This window comes from Cucurbita maxima, unplaced genomic scaffold (genome assembly GCF_002738345.1).
Source record: "Cucurbita maxima cultivar Rimu unplaced genomic scaffold, Cmax_1.0 Cma_Scf00001, whole genome shotgun sequence".
Lineage (NCBI taxonomy): Eukaryota > Viridiplantae > Streptophyta > Magnoliopsida > Cucurbitales > Cucurbitaceae > Cucurbita > Cucurbita maxima.
The window spans coordinates 6085039-6103171 of NW_019272017.1; the positions used below are offsets into that span (position 1 = coordinate 6085039).

General features: G+C 36.4%; 3 protein-coding genes across 5 annotated transcripts; all 3 read left to right on the plus strand.

Moving 5' to 3' along the window:
- Positions 1-1290: 1290 nt before the first annotated feature.
- Positions 1291-5704, plus strand: LOC111486721 (probable dual-specificity RNA methyltransferase RlmN). The gene is made up of 10 exons (XM_023133957.1): positions 1291-1596; positions 1709-1784; positions 1864-1961; positions 2095-2202; positions 2319-2405; positions 2554-2670; positions 3706-3809; positions 4619-4758; positions 4864-5000; positions 5100-5704. Exons 1-10 carry the CDS (start codon positions 1390-1392, stop codon positions 5274-5276), a joined length of 1251 nt encoding a protein of 416 aa, XP_022989725.1. The 5' UTR covers positions 1291-1389; the 3' UTR covers positions 5277-5704.
- A 554-nt stretch (positions 5705-6258) lies between these two features.
- LOC111485002 (serine/arginine-rich SC35-like splicing factor SCL30) lies at positions 6259-10696 on the plus strand. 2 transcript variants are annotated; one of them, XM_023131696.1, is made up of 8 exons: positions 6259-6400; positions 6970-7162; positions 7305-7382; positions 8914-9075; positions 9406-9443; positions 9830-9908; positions 9986-10177; positions 10336-10696. In XM_023131696.1, the coding sequence occupies exons 2-8, from the start codon at positions 6978-6980 to the stop codon at positions 10457-10459; spliced, it is 858 nt and encodes a 285-aa protein (XP_022987464.1). In that variant the 5' UTR covers positions 6259-6400; positions 6970-6977; the 3' UTR covers positions 10460-10696. The 2 variants fall into 2 exon arrangements, with proteins under 2 accessions (XP_022987464.1, XP_022987470.1); XM_023131702.1 differs by lacking the exon at positions 6259-6400 and adding an exon at positions 6511-6669.
- Positions 10697-11578: 882 nt separating this feature from the next.
- LOC111477332 (2-oxoglutarate dehydrogenase, mitochondrial-like) lies at positions 11579-18007 on the plus strand. Of its 2 annotated transcripts, none has more exons than XM_023121413.1 (9): positions 11579-11702; positions 11820-13466; positions 13674-13900; positions 13994-14326; positions 14692-14938; positions 15767-15895; positions 16608-16823; positions 17054-17177; positions 17336-18007. In XM_023121413.1, the coding sequence occupies exons 2-9, from the start codon at positions 11913-11915 to the stop codon at positions 17572-17574; spliced, it is 3069 nt and encodes a 1022-aa protein (XP_022977181.1). In that variant the 5' UTR covers positions 11579-11702; positions 11820-11912; the 3' UTR covers positions 17575-18007. The 2 variants fall into 2 exon arrangements, with proteins under 2 accessions (XP_022977181.1, XP_022977183.1); XM_023121415.1 differs by having other exon boundaries at positions 11594-11702; positions 11814-13466.
- Positions 18008-18133: the final 126 nt, after the last annotated feature.

An 18133-nucleotide genomic window follows, 5' to 3' on the forward strand; every position in this document is an offset into this window, starting at 1 on the left:
ATAACAGCCAATGCTGAGCCGTAAATACGTAGCGACAAGATACCGGAAGGGCAGGTTTTTCTTTTTTGTTTCTTTTCTTTTTAAATAATAACTAATGTTTTATTATATTCCACATTATATTTTTTTTTTATCTTATTCATCGTTCTTAAAATTGTTAATTAATTTTTTTTATATTATCAATTAATTAATTTTTTAGCGACTAAATGTATTTATAAGTTTTAAATAAATTCTCATAAATTTTTTATAGAAACTACAATTTCATGAAGATCTAGGGGAAAAATGTTTAAAAAACTACCCAAAAAATATACTTGAAGTAAACTAAAAGTCACCATTTGATTAAAATGATTAAAAAGTTGCCGATAATTTTTTCTTTTTTTTTTTTTTTGTCTGTTTTCGACATTTTTAAGATCAAATTGTAAAGTTAAATCCTACCATTTTATGTGTTTGTGTGACCTTGTTTTGTTTGTATTTCTTTAATTTATTGAGTTAATTTATTAGTCTACCTGTGTTATTGAACTAAATATTATTCCTTTCTTTTTTGTGGTCATGTGTCGGATGTCACGGTCATGTTTATTCGATGCGTGCTACTTATGACTGTATGTTTGTTTCAAATTATTTTTACTGGTTTCCATGTTAGTTAGGTATTTATTATTCTTGTTATGTCAAATTTGAAGGTGTATGGTCATTCGCCCAAATAACATTTTCTTAAGTTAAAATAATTAAAAAAATATATTATTAGAGATGTGACTAGTTGTCGATTATTTCAAATTATACTCTGAAAGTTATGGTTATTGTTTATTTGTTCGTTATAACATTACTTTCTTGAATATATTTCCAAACTTTTTTAATGTTTTTTTTTCAAATTTATAAAATATTTTAATGAAAAATAAGAACAAAATTTTGAGTATATGTTTCATATGCTGACTGTGATAAAAAAGTTATAAAATGTCTGTAAATTTTTTAAAATATTCTCAAACTTGTAACGTTTTAACTTTTTTGAGTTAAAAAAATGTTTATAAACTTTCAAAATTTTAATTATTTTTTAAGGTTTTAAAAAATACTTATAACTATTAAAAATAGTAAAAGAATTTTTAAAATAATCTATTTATCTACGTTTATCAATTTAATATTGTTTCTATATTAATTAAAGTTAATGTTTTTAAATTTTTACTTTTTTAAAACTTAACAAATATTTTAAATATATATATATTTTAAGTTAAAGGATTTTTGTTATTATTATTTATTAATTTTGCCAAAAAAAAAAAAAAAAAAAAAAAAAGTACCGCCAGATCGAATGTGAGTAACAAAAAACCCTCCGAAAAAAAGAACAGTTCCGGATAGGGTTTTAGCCTCTGGTCTCCAAGCAATCTCAAGAGCTTCTTCTCAACGATGATCACCATTTCAATGGCGCTCATTCACCAAGTCTGCTCGCCGTCCGTCGCACGTGCATTACGCCCTCGCTGCGTCGCTGCCGTGCCCTCTCGGAAGTCCTCCACCTCCATATCCCCTCCCGCACGGGCTTCTCCCGAATCTCCAAAAGTGCTCATTGGCTTGTCGGAGGAGGAGCTCCAACAGTTGGCCGTAGACTTGGGCCAGGTATCAAACAAAATTCACTATGTTACACTCTAAACGCCTGTTGTGAATTGCTTGCATTTGATGGAGGTTTTTTCCTTTGTATCGTTAAAATTTTCTGTTTGAGATGGATTAGGAGAAGTATAGAGGGAAGCAGCTCCACCAGCTTATTTACAAGAGGAAGGTCAAGGAAGTCGAAGAGTTTACCAACTGTCAGTATTCTTCCTTCTTATTTGCTTGATTTCGCCGGTTTGCTCATTATCTTATCATAGTGATTCGGGTTGATTGCAGTGCCACTGGCATTCAGGAATGGTCTTCAGGAAGCTGGATGGAGAGTCGGCCGTTCGCCTGTTTACCAGTCTGTTACTGCGTCCGATGGGACCGTGAAGGTAGTTTGATATATACAATTTTCTGATTGCATTCTTGTTGAATTGTTGAAATTTCATCAGGTTAAGTAATGGTTGGATGTTTTTATTGCATGTTCTTCTGACTTTAAGCATCGAATTTTTCTAAATTTTGCAGTTATTGCTTAAGTTGGATGACAATAGGCTGATTGAAACAGTTGGCATACCTGTGGAAGACAAAAACAGTAAAGGGTCAGTTCGCCTTACTGCTTGCATCTCATCACAGGTAATATTCATATTTGGTCATTCAGAGACATGAATTTTGTGATTTACATGTTTGTCAGCATATTTTCTATTATAATTTGTCAAGTAGTCTTTCTCTACTGACTCTCAAACATTAAGGTTGGCTGCCCACTGCGCTGTTCTTTTTGTGCCACTGGAAAAGGAGGGTTTTCTAGGAATCTTCAAAGACATGAAATTGTCGAGCAGGTATTTTGTCTCTCTCAAATGCTGCTTCATGTCCCATTACGAACTGTTACTGTTCTGATATCTTTTTGTTTCCGAAATTTGAAACAAATGAAATTATGTCATATAATTAATCCTCCCTGTTGTGATTAGTTGCATCCTATATGCACAGGTATTTGCAATTGAGGAAATTTTCAACCATAGGGTGACAAATGTAGTATTCATGGGAATGGGCGAACCGATGTTAAACATGAAATCAGTGCTTGAAGCGCATCGATGCTTGAACAAGGTTTATTTTATTAGATTCATCTTGTCCTAATACTCTAGGATAATTTTTTGATTGCTATTTGATTTTTTCCTTAACTTTTCTTCTTTACGTTCTTTACCCCGTTACATATATTTGCAAGAGGGGACTTGGAAGGGTAAAATTCGATTAGGTTGTTTTAATGGTCCAGACTATTAAGAGAAGTAAATCTGGGAAGCTGGAGTGGACTTGGAGGCCTGCGTCTTCACACTCTAGTAAAAACTTTCATTGAGAGTGAAATATACAGGGGAAGGATCTCCAGAGCACACTGCATTACAAGAATCCTCCCAATTTTGTAAAAGTCGTATGTAATTATGAGAAACCTCACGAGAGAACTTTGAGAGGTGAAGAAAAACAACATTCTTCAAGAACTGCCCTGTAAATTTTTTCACCTGGCACCCCATGAAACAGTTTTTTACTCCTTTCTAACCAATGCCTCATAAAAATTCTAATAGCATTGAAGCACAGGATATTTAATTTGCTTTTGAAAGGGTATTTGTGCTTCACTTATCTAGAAGCGACCAATCGAAAGAGCTAGATGACACAACAAAAGTATGGATTTCTTGAAGAAGAATTCTTAGATTCAATTGGATTGTAAGATACATGTATTCTATTGAGTCATCCCCTTCTATGCCAGGAGATTAAGGAGACATTAGGAGGCATAGCTTGGCTTTTATCCCGATTATCTAGACGGCCCAGGGGGAGAGACCAAACATAAACCTATCTTGATTTTTTGTATCCATACTTTCAAAGCTTTTTGTTCAGTGCACGTAAGCATAATAGCTCTTAGATCCTTCCCAAGCAATCCCCTAGAGTTTCGAGGCTCTATCAGTGTCCTGCATGTCCACTTTGAGTTATAGGTTCCTTATCAATATTCTTTATAAATTATAAAATTTGATCACATCCAACTGTTGAGGGAACTTGGGAAGGTTGGCTTTAATGTTCCGCCAGCTTTATTAGATGCTATTTTTTACGTTGCTGAGTGTGCAATTTCTCATGAATTTTTTATATTTTTCCAAGGATGTTCAAATTGGACAAAGAATGATTACAATTTCTACTGTGGGCGTTCCTAACACAATTAAAAGGCTGGCGTCTCACAAACTTCAGTCAACATTGGCCGTCAGGTAACATATATTCTGCAGGAAAATCATTCTTCTAGAATGTTTGATTTTGTTTCTTAAAGAGATAACTATTGCCAGTGATATTTTCCAAGGGAAAAGTTTGTCTGTTTCCGTATGGCATATACTTTGATAGATAATAATATGTACGTTTTAAAAGTGTAGGATTTTTTTTTCTCCAGTCAATCTTTATTGGCTGGTTATACGTTGTCATCCCTTCATTTTCAATAGTTCATAGCTACTTGAACCTGATCTAAGAACTGCACTAATTGGAGAATTTTGGCATAGTTTAATGTTATACTCAAAATTTTGTCATCCCAAATATCTGAGTAGAGAGGTCCATGTATACAGTGATGGATTGCTTTCATGCAGTTGTCTCATTAATATCTGTCAAATTTAGGAGTTCCATTACTGATATCTCTCTGATTCTAACTTTCTTTTTAGAAGGTTTATATAATTAATTTTAGAAATAAAGTTAATTAATAAAGAACACATGCAAAAGAGGGAGAGGAGAAATCCCTCCCAAATGCCTAAGGGCCTTCACAAAGCTGTTCCAATTGGTATGAATTATAACCACGGAACGACTATAGAATCATTAAGAAATTATACTAGGCAGACCCGTTCTTGTAGAGTTCTATCTAGCACCTCAAAGTTCTTTCCCCTCCCAATCCATAAGTTCCAAAGGTTAGCTTTGATAGTGTTTATCCACGAAGTGTTAAGTTGCTATGAAGAGATGATTCATGGGCATTTGTAGGACGAGGTCCTTAGATTTTGTCTTTCGTTTTAATCCTACTTCGATTAACTCTTCATTGTAGCTTACATGCACCAAACCAGAAGCTTCGGGAGACTATTGTGCCCAGTGCAAAAGCATATCCTCTAGAAGCAATTATGAAAGATTGTCGTGATTATTTCCTCCAAACTAGTCGGAGAGTATCCTTCGAGTACGCCCTTTTAGGTACTGGAACCACTTCGTTCATTGTGTTCCTCATCGTAGATTCTGGCATCGTACATCTGACAAATTGTCTCCCCCCAATTTTTTGGTTGCTTATCATTTGAACAGCTGGAGTCAATGATGCAGTAGAGCATGCTGTAGAACTTGCAAAGCTTCTTCGTGAATGGGGAGGTGGCTATCACGTGAACCTGATACCTTTCAATCCCATAGAAGGCTCCGAGTATCAGCGTCCATACAAGAAAGCAGTATGTTCTGGACCGATGCGCTATTTTCCATCATATATCAATAAGAAAATGTATATATTCATGTCCTCACTGATCCATAATCTTTTCTTCTATTTTCAGGTGATGGCTTTTGTAGCTGCTCTAGAGTCTCACAAAATCACTGTAAGCGTTCGTCAAACCAGAGGCTTGGATGCCAATGCAGCTTGTGGTCAGCTAAGAAACCAATTTCAAAAGAACCCTTTGCTCGCCGACACCGACAGTAGCCAGTCTGAATCAGCTGTAGCTGTTGCATGTTGATGTAAAAGTTCCCAGTCGTTTGCTATGTTGCATATACCCGACCCGATCCTTCTCTATACACCTAAAGGCTGGAAGAACCAATTTTTTTGTGGGGCGAAGGCACCTCAAGGAAAGCTTGATAGAGATGGATATGAAGGATGGAGGCAGGCAGCATATCCAGGTCCGGATGGTGCATTTATGAAAGTAATCTATTAGGGGTATACCAATGGTGGCTTGGCTTCTAAATCTAAATCAGTAGTCTCTAAGAAAGAGAGCGACAAATCTGAAAGAGGCACGTGTTTACCTGCTTATCCACTGCCTGGAATTCTGCTTGGTAAATGATTTCGTTGCATATTTCCTTTTTGAACTTCTTATTTGTGTAAGGCTATCTACTCCCTGTTTATTCATAGAATATATTTTGGTTCAATAAGATGTCATTTATTTATAGTAGCTACATTTTGGAAACTGAAACAAGAAAACGAGTGAGCTTTACAATGTCTGAATGATGGTGAGATTATTATGTTTTGACTTATGGAAAGTAGGCTAATTTTAATCCCTGAGTTTTTTCGTTTGTTTTAACAAAAAGAAAAAAAAATAATACTCGTTCTTTCAAAAATTGTAATATGATCGCTGGCTTGGTTCTAAGTCACTGCCAAATATTTAAGACCCTAATTTTCATTTGAAATTTTAAAAGATTTATATGATAGTTTTTTTCATTTGAAATTTTAAAAGATTTATATGATAGTTTTGAAATATTATCGAATGTTTCAAAAAAAATAAGAATTAAAATTTTTAAGTAAATGTGAAAATATTTAAAAATTAATTGATAATTAAATTTACATTTAGAATTTTATGCCTATTAAGTTTTCTTTGAAATGAATGAAATTTTACTTTCAATTATGTGTTCAGTCAATATATATTTAAAATTTATGATTATTGGATTTTTTTTATTTTATATATTTTTAATACAACCAATAACATTTTTTTAGGACAAAACTTTATTGTAAAAAACTCGCATTTGAACGAAATACAGTTATAAAAATCTAAACCCTACCGCAGTAGTTTTCCTGCTCAGGAGTATCAGGAATCAGATCGAGGGAAAAATCTCTCTGCGCATTTTCTTGTCTTCCCGCTCTTTTCTTCAGGTAATTTTACACTTTCAATTTCTGGTTTCACTTTTTTGTAATCGATGTATTGAGGAAAACTTATAATTATTTCTCGATCGAATCCGAACCCGCACGAAGTCTGCCTATAGTTGTTCATCGCCACTTTCTTTGTTTTGATCATTCGGGATTAGCTGTTTAGTCTTACTCATGGTTTGAGTTATCTGTTTGCGTTTCATCAAGTAAAAATTTGGGAGAACTGAAGAGGAGCCTTTTCGTCGAGCCCTTTCGATTCCCTTTTAATTTACTAGGTTACTTTCTTTTGCCTTTTCTCGTGTGGGTTTATGATCTTCAACATATTAATATGCATCTGGACGGGCACTCGAGAGGTTTAACAGTCGAATCGGGAATCCTAAGCCTGTGAAGTGTAGTTTAGGGTTTATCAGTCAGAAGTCCGTTTTCAGTTTAGGATGATGTGTGGGTTTCATTGGATTAACTACCATTCCTAGTTTTGTTATTTTTCTATTAGATAGTAATTAGTTTGAATAGATAGGAAGTTTCGACAACATGCATCTTAATTGCAGTCCTCGCCTGGTAATTGTTTTGGCCAGGTCGAAACATGAGAAGATACAGCCCACCATATCATAGCCCTCCAAGAAGAGGATATGGTGGTCGTGGAAGAAGCCCCCCAGGAAGGGGTTATGGGGGTGGTGGTGGTGGTGGTGGTGGTGGTGGTGGGTATGGAAGACGAAGGGAACAGCCTCATGGTAGCCTTTTGGTTAGAAATATTCCTATGGATTGCAGGTCAGGATTTGACCACTTTTTTTCAGCTACCATATTGCTTTGTCCAATTTAGGTTTCAGTTCTACTATTCTAATTTATGAATTTGTTGTTTTCTGTCGCTGCATTTTAAGAACTTGGCTTCTGGTTTTATTTGTACTTTTAGGCCAGAGGAGCTTAGAGCGCCATTTGAGAGGTTTGGACTTGTTCGCGATGTGTATATTCCAAAGGACTATTACACAGGGTAAGTGTCTTGAGTTTATTATTCTTATTTATTTTTCACACCACTCCAACCATGGTATATGGTTGGTTTTATTAAGCTGTTATTCAGCCTGTTTCCTGAATGTTTACTTTTATATTTCTTGTGAGTTAGTTTGATAATGATATGTCTTTATATGGTTATTGTCTGGACTTCTGGATTTAATCAAGTTAACCTCTAACAGGGTTCGGTTGGTCATTTGACTTTTGCTGGTTAAGCATTAAGCCAAGCTTTTTGCATCAGAAATTGAGCCTGATTTCTTTCTCTTGTTTGATGCTCTCAGCCATGTGTGTTAAGCTTCTTATTTAGACCAATCATGATCATAGTCTAAAGCTTTTCTTATTTTCATTTTAAGATTCTATTTTCCGAACAATGTCTAACTTTTTTTTTTTTCTTCTTTGGTTTTTTATGTGTCTACATATGTAAGATGAAATAAACTCTTAAGCAAATTTCGGGGGACTTTTTTCCAACTATTTTTGAACTTGATCAATTCTTGAGGGTGTATATTTGTGCACTGAGTTTTAATTTGTTAGAGACAATTTCTAGATCATATGGAACATGCGGTTGAGTTTGATAGTTAGGGGCTGAAGAGGATGAAAAATGTCAAATGAAATTTCACCGGACCGTATTTTTCTGGATAGATCTTATTCCCATTCCATAGTGTGTTAAAATTTGAACTGCTTTGTCAGGGGGCATATTGGTTTGAACTTTGAAGTTAAGCAAGCCCAAGCCCCTATAAATGAGGGTCTACTACTTTTCTCTGCCTAACATATAGCTCATCAAGAATGTAAGGTATAATATTGAAATGAGGGTGTCTCTCGCTGAGGAAATATTAGATTATGACACCCATCAATAGAAGTTGATGAGGAGGATGGTAGATTCTTGAGCAATTGAAGCCAACAAGGTGAAGGTTTTACGGTTGTGGAATTTTTGTTGAAGTGCTTCATGTTCCAAGTGTTTGAAGAATTTTCTACTCATGAATTGGTAGTTTCAAGTACTTATATCAAGAAATGTGAATTTGACGAGGAAGAAGGTAGCCTATTGAGCAATTGAAGCCTACAAGGTGAAGGTTTAAGGTTGTGAGATGTTTGTTCAAGTGCTTCATGTGTTCCGAGTATGTGAAGAATCTTCAACCCATGAATTGTTGGTTACTTATATCAAGAAATTTGAAGATTTTTCAAGTCAAGTTACATTGAATTGAAGTGCTTATAGTTACAAGAATATGAAGATTTTTCAGTCACTTGCCTCTTTCATGCTTGATTGTAAAGATAAGGTTAGCTACTGAACTTTGACATTAGCTGTGCTTTATATAACTCCAGCCTCAGCTTTGAAGAAAGCAGTCTGAAGTTAATATTGGAAATGAAAAGAAAGCTATTTAGTTTGTGGCATCCCGAATCCTTTTAGCGTTGATAAAGTATATTAATGTAACATTCTATCTAGTGACTTAATATTTTTGCCCAGAACGGGTTTCTTACTTTTATCACTTTTTTTTTTTTTTTTTTTGAATTCCTTGTAGTCAGCCTCGAGGATTTGCATTTGTGGAGTTTGTTGATCCTTACGAGGCTTCTGAAGCTCAGTACCATATGAATGGGAAGAAATTTGCTGGTAGGGAGATTGCTGTGGTTCTTGCTGCAGAATCAAGGAAGAGGCCAGAACAGATGCGCCAAAGGAGTAGAAGGTAGTCTGTTTGTTCCCTTGTTCCTCTCTTTCATAATGGTTTCAAGGGACTGCATATTTACAATGCAGGCTCCCTTGCATCTACTTCCAAGTTTCAGTTGCATGCTTGTTTGCTTGAAGTATATAGATTCTTGTTCATCTGGAAAAAAATCTCACATTTTTCTGCATTGTAACTGACCTGGTAGCAAGCAATCTACCTTATCAGGGGGTGGAAGGCAATTAAAATCTCTTGCTCTTTCCATTCGCTGTGTTCAATGGCTAACAGCCTTTTATGATGTTTATTTAGTCGCAAGTTACATGTGTTTTACTGTTTTTTTTTTCCTTTTTGTAGGGGACCATCAGACTATGGTGGACGCCGTTCTTATTATGGTATGGGTACAAGTAATCTCTTTTCAAATTTTATGCACCTTTTATATAATCTTTGTAGTTAAGTAAAAACCCCAACAAAAAAAGTAAGAATATCTCTTATATTCAAATTCAATCTAGCTTATTATAGCTCTAAGCCTAAGTTAAGTGGTCTTATAATATCCCTTAAGTGGGTTTCGATTTGTTCCTCCTCTGATCATTTATGTGTTCGTGGAATTATAGGTTGCAATTTGTTCCTAAATTTCAAGCACATACTGAAGTTTGGAAACAAATCTATCATTAACTGTTTTACTAGACAAAATAAGTCCATGTTGGACTACTGTATTCAATTGGTTCAACATGGTTTCAGACAGTAATTGATCACTTCAATAACTTTTTGGACAATATAGGGCGTTCTAGATCTCGTTCAGTATCCAGATCACGCTCCCCCCGTCATCCTTCAGGTTCAAGAAGTAGACACCGATCAAGGTAATCTATTTAAAACACATGGCTCATGTTTTGTGAATGCTTTAGGTAGTAGTAAGTATGCCATATGGAATTGTCAGATCCTATTCTCCTGCTCCAAGATGGCGAGGCGACTATTCTGTTTCCCCTAGTAGAAGGCATGCAGATTACCCCAGATCGCCGAGAGGTGCTGCTCGTGAGCGAGATGGTGAGAGGAGTCGACAAGTATATTCTCCAGGTTATGATAATGCTGATGGTCCTGATGTCGATGGAAATGGAAATGGATATCATGAGTAAGTTGAATGATTTATTGATAACGGTAGTCTTATGGTTGAGAATGCTCTCTTTCATTTTGTTTAATCTTAAGCTTATCATCTTTGTTTACTAAGCTTGTTTAGAAATGTGTTCTGCTATGTCGTATTTATTCGTCAATCCCTTTTCTCTGCTTTAGCAAGCCTGCATTTGAAGGGGAGGATGCACGAGCTAATTGGAGGCCTTCTCCTGATAGAACATCAAGATCACCTTCGGGGTCTCGATCCCGCTCTGCTGATGCGTCCCCAAGGCATGGTAGATGATGTGAAACTATGGTTTCTAAAATCTAACATTTGTTACTCTGAAGTTAGTATCCACTATCCGTTTTAAGATTTGTATTTTTTGTATGATGTTGTTAGCGATCGGATTTTCTAGACAGGCAAATTGGTTTGCTCATATTTGAAGCTTAAAATTATTATGGTAGACCATCAAACCTCTTGCTACTTTTCTGGATTGTCAATGCTCTTCTTCTTCCTCAGATATCTATCTCATTTAGCATCATCGACGATACAGTGACCCTTCTCATTCATCTATTTGGTGGAGAGAATGTGGTTACATTTGACAAGATAGAAATTAAAATGAGCAAGGCCTCTCTGTTTCTGTTTCTGCTTCTGTTTGAAGTAAGAGATGTTTTCATGTTCGGATGATTGTTACACCATTTTAGGTCTCAATTTTTGTTTAACAAAGTTTTATTTCATATGAAATATTACAAATAATATCGAAACTTCTAATGTAATGAAATTTTATCACCTCCTTTCTCCCTTTTTTTTTCTTCTCATATATAATTAGGTAAATACAATGGAATCCTTATAGATTCTACAAATTTCAAAATGGAAAGATGATTAAAGTTTGTCCCTCAAATGAACAAGCTTACCAAATTCAAATATCTGTCCTAATTTAATTTATGTTTGAATTGAGGGCGAATCCTTCCATTACTCTTATTTCCATTTGAAAATTAGGATTACCAAAAATATAATTGTTTCGTTTTGCTCTATTTGATTTTTAGAAAATCATTTTCAAACAATAAAATATTATTTAAAAACAATTTCTATAACTATTTAGTTTTTAGTTTTAGAAATTTGCGTTTTGTTTAGAAATAAATAGTAACTCAAAGGAGTATTATGACGGTTAAAGTTTGAATCTCTACGTAGTAAAACAATTTAATAATTAATATATATATATATATATATTAAAGTAATTGGTGAATTGTAAAAGAAAAAAGAAAAAGGAAAATCTTGTAAATTTTACATTCGGCCACCGCTAGAAAGTAGGAGGTGGGACCCACACCCACCCATTATGGAAGAAGACTAAAATTTTAATAGTAATAATAATAAATAAATAAATAAACTCAACGGCACGCCGGAGAAGAAAATAAATTGTGAAATAAAATTAACAAAAATAAAATAAAGAGAGTGGAATAAAAAGCGCAGCTGGGTCGTTCCGTCTGAAGCCAACGCAGTATCGCTTTTCGCCGATTTCAGGGTTTCGAATTTCTTCGCCATTTCGGTATGTGCATGCTCTGTATTAACTCCAATTTTTTATTTTTTATTTTTATCATTGTTCCTGTTCTTCGTTCTTTGTCTCGATCTGATTTGTTACATAACTGTCTTGTGGAAGCTGCAGATGTATGTCATTGGGTATAAAGTCTGAGAAATATTGATTTGGAACAGTTTTCTTTTTGCCCTACTTTGATTTTGGGAGTTTTGATCGGTAAGAATGGGGTTGTTTAGAGCTGGTTCTGCCTTGGCAAAGATTGCCATTAGGAGAACTTTGGCACATGGGGGAGGATCATATGCTGCGAGATCACGTATTGTTTCCTCTCAGAATCGATATTTTCACACTACGGTTTTTAAGTCTAAAGCACAATCTGCACCAGTGCCTCGCCCTGTGCCTCTTTCGAAGCTAACTGATAGCTTCCTGGATGGGACGAGCAGTGTGTATTTGGAGGAGCTTCAAAGGGCTTGGGAGGCTGATCCCAACAGTGTTGATGAGTCGTGGGATAATTTCTTTAGGAATTTCGTGGGTCAGGCTGCAACGTCTCCTGGTATTTCAGGCCAGACAATTCAAGAGAGCATGCGTTTGTTGTTGCTTGTCAGGGCTTACCAGGTTAATGGTCATATGAAAGCCAAGTTGGATCCATTGAATTTGGAAGAAAGAGAAATCCCAGATGATCTGGACCCTGCCTTCTATGGATTTACCGGTGCTGATCTAGATAGGGAGTTCTTCCTTGGCGTGTGGAGGATGGCTGGCTTTTTATCAGAAAATCGTCCAGTGCAGACTCTCAGGTCAATATTGACCCGCCTTGAGCAAGCATACTGTGGGAGTGTGGGATATGAATATATGCACATTGCAGATCGTAATAAATGTAACTGGTTGAGAGACAAGATTGAGACCCCAACACCAATGCAGTACAATCGACAGCGCCGAGAGGTGATTCTTGATCGTCTTATATGGAGCACACAGTTTGAAAACTTCTTAGCCACTAAGTGGACTACAGCAAAAAGATTTGGGCTTGAAGGTGGCGAGACTTTGATTCCAGGGATGAAGGAGATGTTTGATAGGGCTGCAGATCTTGGAGTTGAGAGCATTGTTATTGGAATGCCTCACCGAGGAAGACTAAATGTTTTGGGTAATGTTGTTCGGAAGCCTCTTAGGCAGATCTTTAGCGAGTTTAGTGGTGGTACAAAGCCTGTGGATGAAGTTGGACTTTACACAGGAACTGGTGATGTCAAATATCACCTGGGTACTTCCTATGATCGACCAACTAGAGGTGGAAAACATATTCATCTTTCTTTGGTTGCAAATCCGAGTCACTTGGAAGCTGTTGATCCAGTTGTCGTTGGGAAAACTAGAGCAAAGCAATATTACTCCAATGACACTGAAAGGATCAAGAATATGGGCATTTTGATTCATGGTGATGGTAGCTTTGCTGGACAAGGTGTAGTGTATGAAACTCTACATCTTAGTGCTCTTCCCAACTACACCACTGGAGGAACGATCCACATTGTTGTGAATAATCAAGTTGCTTTTACTACCGATCCTAGGGCAGGAAGATCATCACAATATTGCACTGATGTTGCCAAAGCTTTGGATGCCCCCATTTTCCATGTAAATGGTGATGACATGGAAGCTGTTGTCCATGTTTGTGAGCTTGCTGCAGAGTGGCGCCAAACCTTTCATTCAGATGTTGTTGTTGATTTGGTTTGCTATCGTCGGTTTGGACACAATGAGATTGATGAGCCATCCTTCACACAACCTAAAATGTATCAGGTTTGTACTTCCATTTTTTAATAATGTTTTTGGATATGATTATTGTGGAGTTTTCTTCTTTCTCCAGCTTCAGTTAGTTAGACTAATTCTCAAAACTGTATTGATGTTTCTTTCCAACTTGTTTCATCATGCTTGGCTCGTGTATTCATGTTATTAGCAAATATACTCCTAGTATCTGTTACTGACCACTGAACTGATTGAGAACAGGTTATAAGGAATCATCCTTCATCTCTTGAGATCTACCAGAAAAAACTTTTAGAATCTGGGCAGGTGAGCCAGGAGGATATCAATCAAATACGTGATAAGGTTAATAAAATCCTTAATGAAGAATTTTTGGCGAGCAAAGATTACGTCCCGAAAAGAAGAGACTGGCTTTCAGCATATTGGTCTGGTTTCAAGTCACCCGAACAGCTCTCAAGAGTTCGGAACACTGGGTTCGATAAATTTTATTATCTGATTTTTTCTTCTATTACTACTTCATATGTGATACTTTAGCAATGGAATTTATACTCTGATCAATTCTGCAGAGTTAAACCAGAGATACTAAAGAATGTTGGAAAAGCTATTACTGTATTTCCAGATAATTTCAAGCCTCACAGAGCAGTCAAAAAAGTTTACGAACAAAGAGCACAGATGATTGAAACAGGAGAAGGCATTGACTGGGCACTTGGTGAAGCCCTTGCTTTTGCCACTTTGCTTGTGGAAGGCAATCACGTCAGATTGAGTGGCCAAGATGTTGAGAGAGGCACCTTTAGTCATCGGCATTCTGTTGTGCATGATCAAGAAACAGGGGCTATCTACTGTCCTTTGGACCATGTTATCATGAATCAGAATGAGGAGATGTTCACTGTAAGCAACAGGTAAAGTTGATTATAATCCCTTTTTGCCTATGTATTCCAACAAATTTCCTTTTGGTAGTTTGTATGGAACAGTCATTAGGGCTACCTGCCTATGTTAGAGTTGTTACCCAATGAGATGAGTAATCTGCATCTTCAAGTTCTGCATGAAGAATAGTGGAAGCATATTAGTTTGGGTTTGATCCAGATGACTCTCTTGATATCACGCCGAAGTGCTGGTGTTGTTAATTTGTCAGTGTATTACCTGTTTACTCTGATGTGAGCTTTGTAATCGAGGGAATCTGAGTATTGAACATCTTTTTTGAGTTGTACAACGTACTTTATTGAAGTAGTTGCTCTTACAAGCTCTCTTTTTTCTTGTCCAACAGCTCTCTTTCAGAGTTTGGAGTTCTTGGATTTGAGTTGGGTTACTCGATGGAAAATCCTAATTCATTGGTAATCTGGGAAGCTCAATTTGGTGATTTTTCAAATGGCGCTCAAGTTATCTTTGATCAATTCTTGAGCAGTGGTGAAGCGAAGTGGCTGCGTCAGACAGGGCTTGTTTTGCTGCTTCCCCATGGCTATGATGGTCAGGGCCCTGAACATTCGAGTGCAAGGATGGAGCGTTTCCTTCAGGTATCCATCGACGACCTTAACCCTATTCCTTTTTTGTTTAAAAAAAAAAATTGTTACTCTTCTGTTTTCAGTGTCTTTCCTAAGGCTTGGCCCGATGCTCTCTTTTTTAATGTCTAAGTCAGTCATTTCTCCCTGCTTGATTGGTTTGATGATGGACACATGTGAGATGTAAGGTTCTCACTGCAAGAAGCTAGTTTAGAGAAATGTTAAAAACATTTTATTTTATCTTGTTACATATTGGGCAGTATTTTTTAAAGAACAAGCACAGTGTCATCTCGGGCGTAGGGGTTAAGTGCATAGAAAATCAAAGGTTTTCTTGTTAGTGTACAAAATTTATTTAAGAGAAATTGTAGTTTCACAAGTCATTAGATAGTGGGAAATTTTAAATGAGAGATTTTGTAGGAGATTGTATAGACAAATGTTTCTTAGTTCCGTTTAGAGAAAAAGTGGCGCTGCGCACAATAGTGAGGACACCTTTCTGAGGTGCGCTTTTCAATACACTGAAACGGTTCATCTTTAAGTAGTTAAGACTTGGCAACATAAACTTGAAATTGTGAGGTTTTTTGTAAAGAAACTATATTCTTGTTTAGATTTTAAAAAGTTCCATGACTACAATAAATAGTTTTGAGGAGCTTGACGTGACACTGCTTTTGCCATTCTAAGCTTTTTCTGCCAGGATGTCAGGAACTTCATGCTTGCAGTAGCTGGTTTTGCTCAACTATGATTAACTATAGTTGGAATCTTGGATGAGAATGTTTGTACTGGTTGTAACGTAGTACAATTCAGTTGGGATTCTTGAATAATATAAATATTCATAATTTATGGCAGATGAGTGACGACAACCCTTTTGTTATTCCGGAGATGGATTCTACCCTTAGAAAGCAAATTCAGGAATGCAACTTGCAAGTTGTGAATGTTACCACTCCCGCCAACTATTTCCATGTTCTGCGGAGACAGGTCAGTGCACGTTTTTGGTTGATGGTTTTAGTTGCTTTTATTATTATTGTTATTCTAACACAAAATAAGAAAATTTTAAGATGAAGAATAAGAGGCGGACGGAGGCATCCTTGAACTAAAAAAATATTAGAAACTTCCCCATTATTCTATTTGGAGCAAAAGTGATAATAGAATTTTAAGATTAATTCCTTGACCAGAGCCTCTACCTAGGCCTTCCATTTACCAAAATAGAGAAATTCACTAGCTGAAAACAGCTTCTGGCTCGAGTTCTCCAAACTTTCTTTCCACACGACCTTATTAAGAAAGTACCGACCCACTTCTCTTTGAAAGTTTGGAGATTTATGGACAGACCAGGTCAAGAACCCTCCTAGAAATGAAAATTGGATCCATCTAACAAAGTTTCAAACAGGATAAAATAAAAAAATGAATTCTTTCAAGATAGATTTCCAAGGACTACAATGGAAATCATATTTGAGAAAAACTTTTAGAGTCTCAACATTTATTGTGAAAACTACACTTTTTATGAAAGAAACCAAAGAGGATCATAATGGGAGAAACTCAACAAGCGCTTGTTTGTTACTGAGGTGAGTTTGGTTCTACAGTAAGATTAGCAATTCTCAAGCCCTTAAAATAATTTGATTTTGGAACTGCTTTCCTATCAATTATAACGTCGTTAATATCCTATTTTTCTCTTGTATATATTTTTCTGCAGATACACAGGGAGTTCCGTAAGCCCCTAGTTGTGATGGCCCCCAAGAATCTGCTTAGACACAAGGATTGTAAATCTAATTTGTCCGAGTTTGATGATGTCCAAGGTCATCCAGGCTTTGACAAGCAGGGAACCAGATTTAAGCGCCTTATAAAGGACCAGAACAATCACTCTGATCATGAAGAGGGTATTAGACGGCTAGTTCTTTGCTCCGGAAAGGTTAGTATCCATCATTCCTTTTCTGGTACTCAATTTTCTCTAAATTCATCAAGCCTGGGATAATTTTGTTCCTTCTTGGAATTTCTCTAGTACAAATTTGGTTATATATTTCATCTTCATTATTGACTGGTCTATGTAATCTTTCCATTCATTCCCTAGAAATTGGGTTTGTGTTTCACTTCCAAGGTTTTATTAATTGCTGAAATATTGTATGCTTGCATTGTTTCCAGATTTACTATGAGCTTGATGATGAGCGAACCAAGGCAGACGGAAAGGACGTTGCAATATGTAGGGTGGAACAACTTTGCCCCTTTCCTTATGACCTCATCCAGCGAGAGCTGAAGAGATATCCAAGTATGTAATTCAATTATTCAAATGTTCGTAACAACATGATACCACATTGTTATAGGCTTCTACCAAAACTTCTTATAAGAAGATTTCCCACAATCTTCTCCTGTTCCTCTCCCTTTTCTTTTGAGACCAGAAATAACGTGTTCTTTTTGCTTTTCAAGATGCCGAGGTCGTTTGGTGCCAGGAGGAACCAATGAATATGGGTGCATTCACCTACATTTCTCCTCGTCTTGCCACAGCCATGAGGGCTCTTGGAAGAGGCACGTCAGAAGATATTAAGTACGTCGGTCGGGCTCCATCAGCTTCTACTGCTACTGGATTCTATTCAGTTCATGTTAAGGAACAAACCGAGCTTGTGAAGAAAGCATTGCAGCCTGAGGTTATCAAGAACGTCTTCTGAGGCTCTGAGGTTCACAGAGCGTAAGTGGTCTGAATACGCACCCCCTTTATTTTTGCATGCAATGTGATGCGAGCTTCATCCACTAAGACCAATTTTGAACTGAGATTTTCTTTTTGATGTTGATAATTGGTACGCCAATGATAGTTTTTTGTGGTTTGATGTATACGGCGTTCAATAATTGCAGAAGAACTAGTCTGCACGGTTTTCGACTCACCAACGAAAGTAGCTTCGTTTTCTTGCTTCCTTCCAAAGTGTCAGATATATGAGCAGTTAAGCTCATGGACGATATGATCTCAAATCTTGATCTCCAAAGTCTTCCAAATATTAATTTGATTGCCTTGTGCCTATGAAATGAAATTCTTCCTTTTCTCATTTACTTTGTTGAATGTTGAATGGCTATGTTTCCCATTTGGGAAGGCGAACTCGGTGGCTATTAAACCCGTGTATCATCCTTCTTTTAATATTTGGATCGACGTTTACAATGTCAATTCAAATATAAAGAAATAAATAAGACATGAATTGACATTTTTAAAGGTCGATGAACTGTATAGTAATAAAT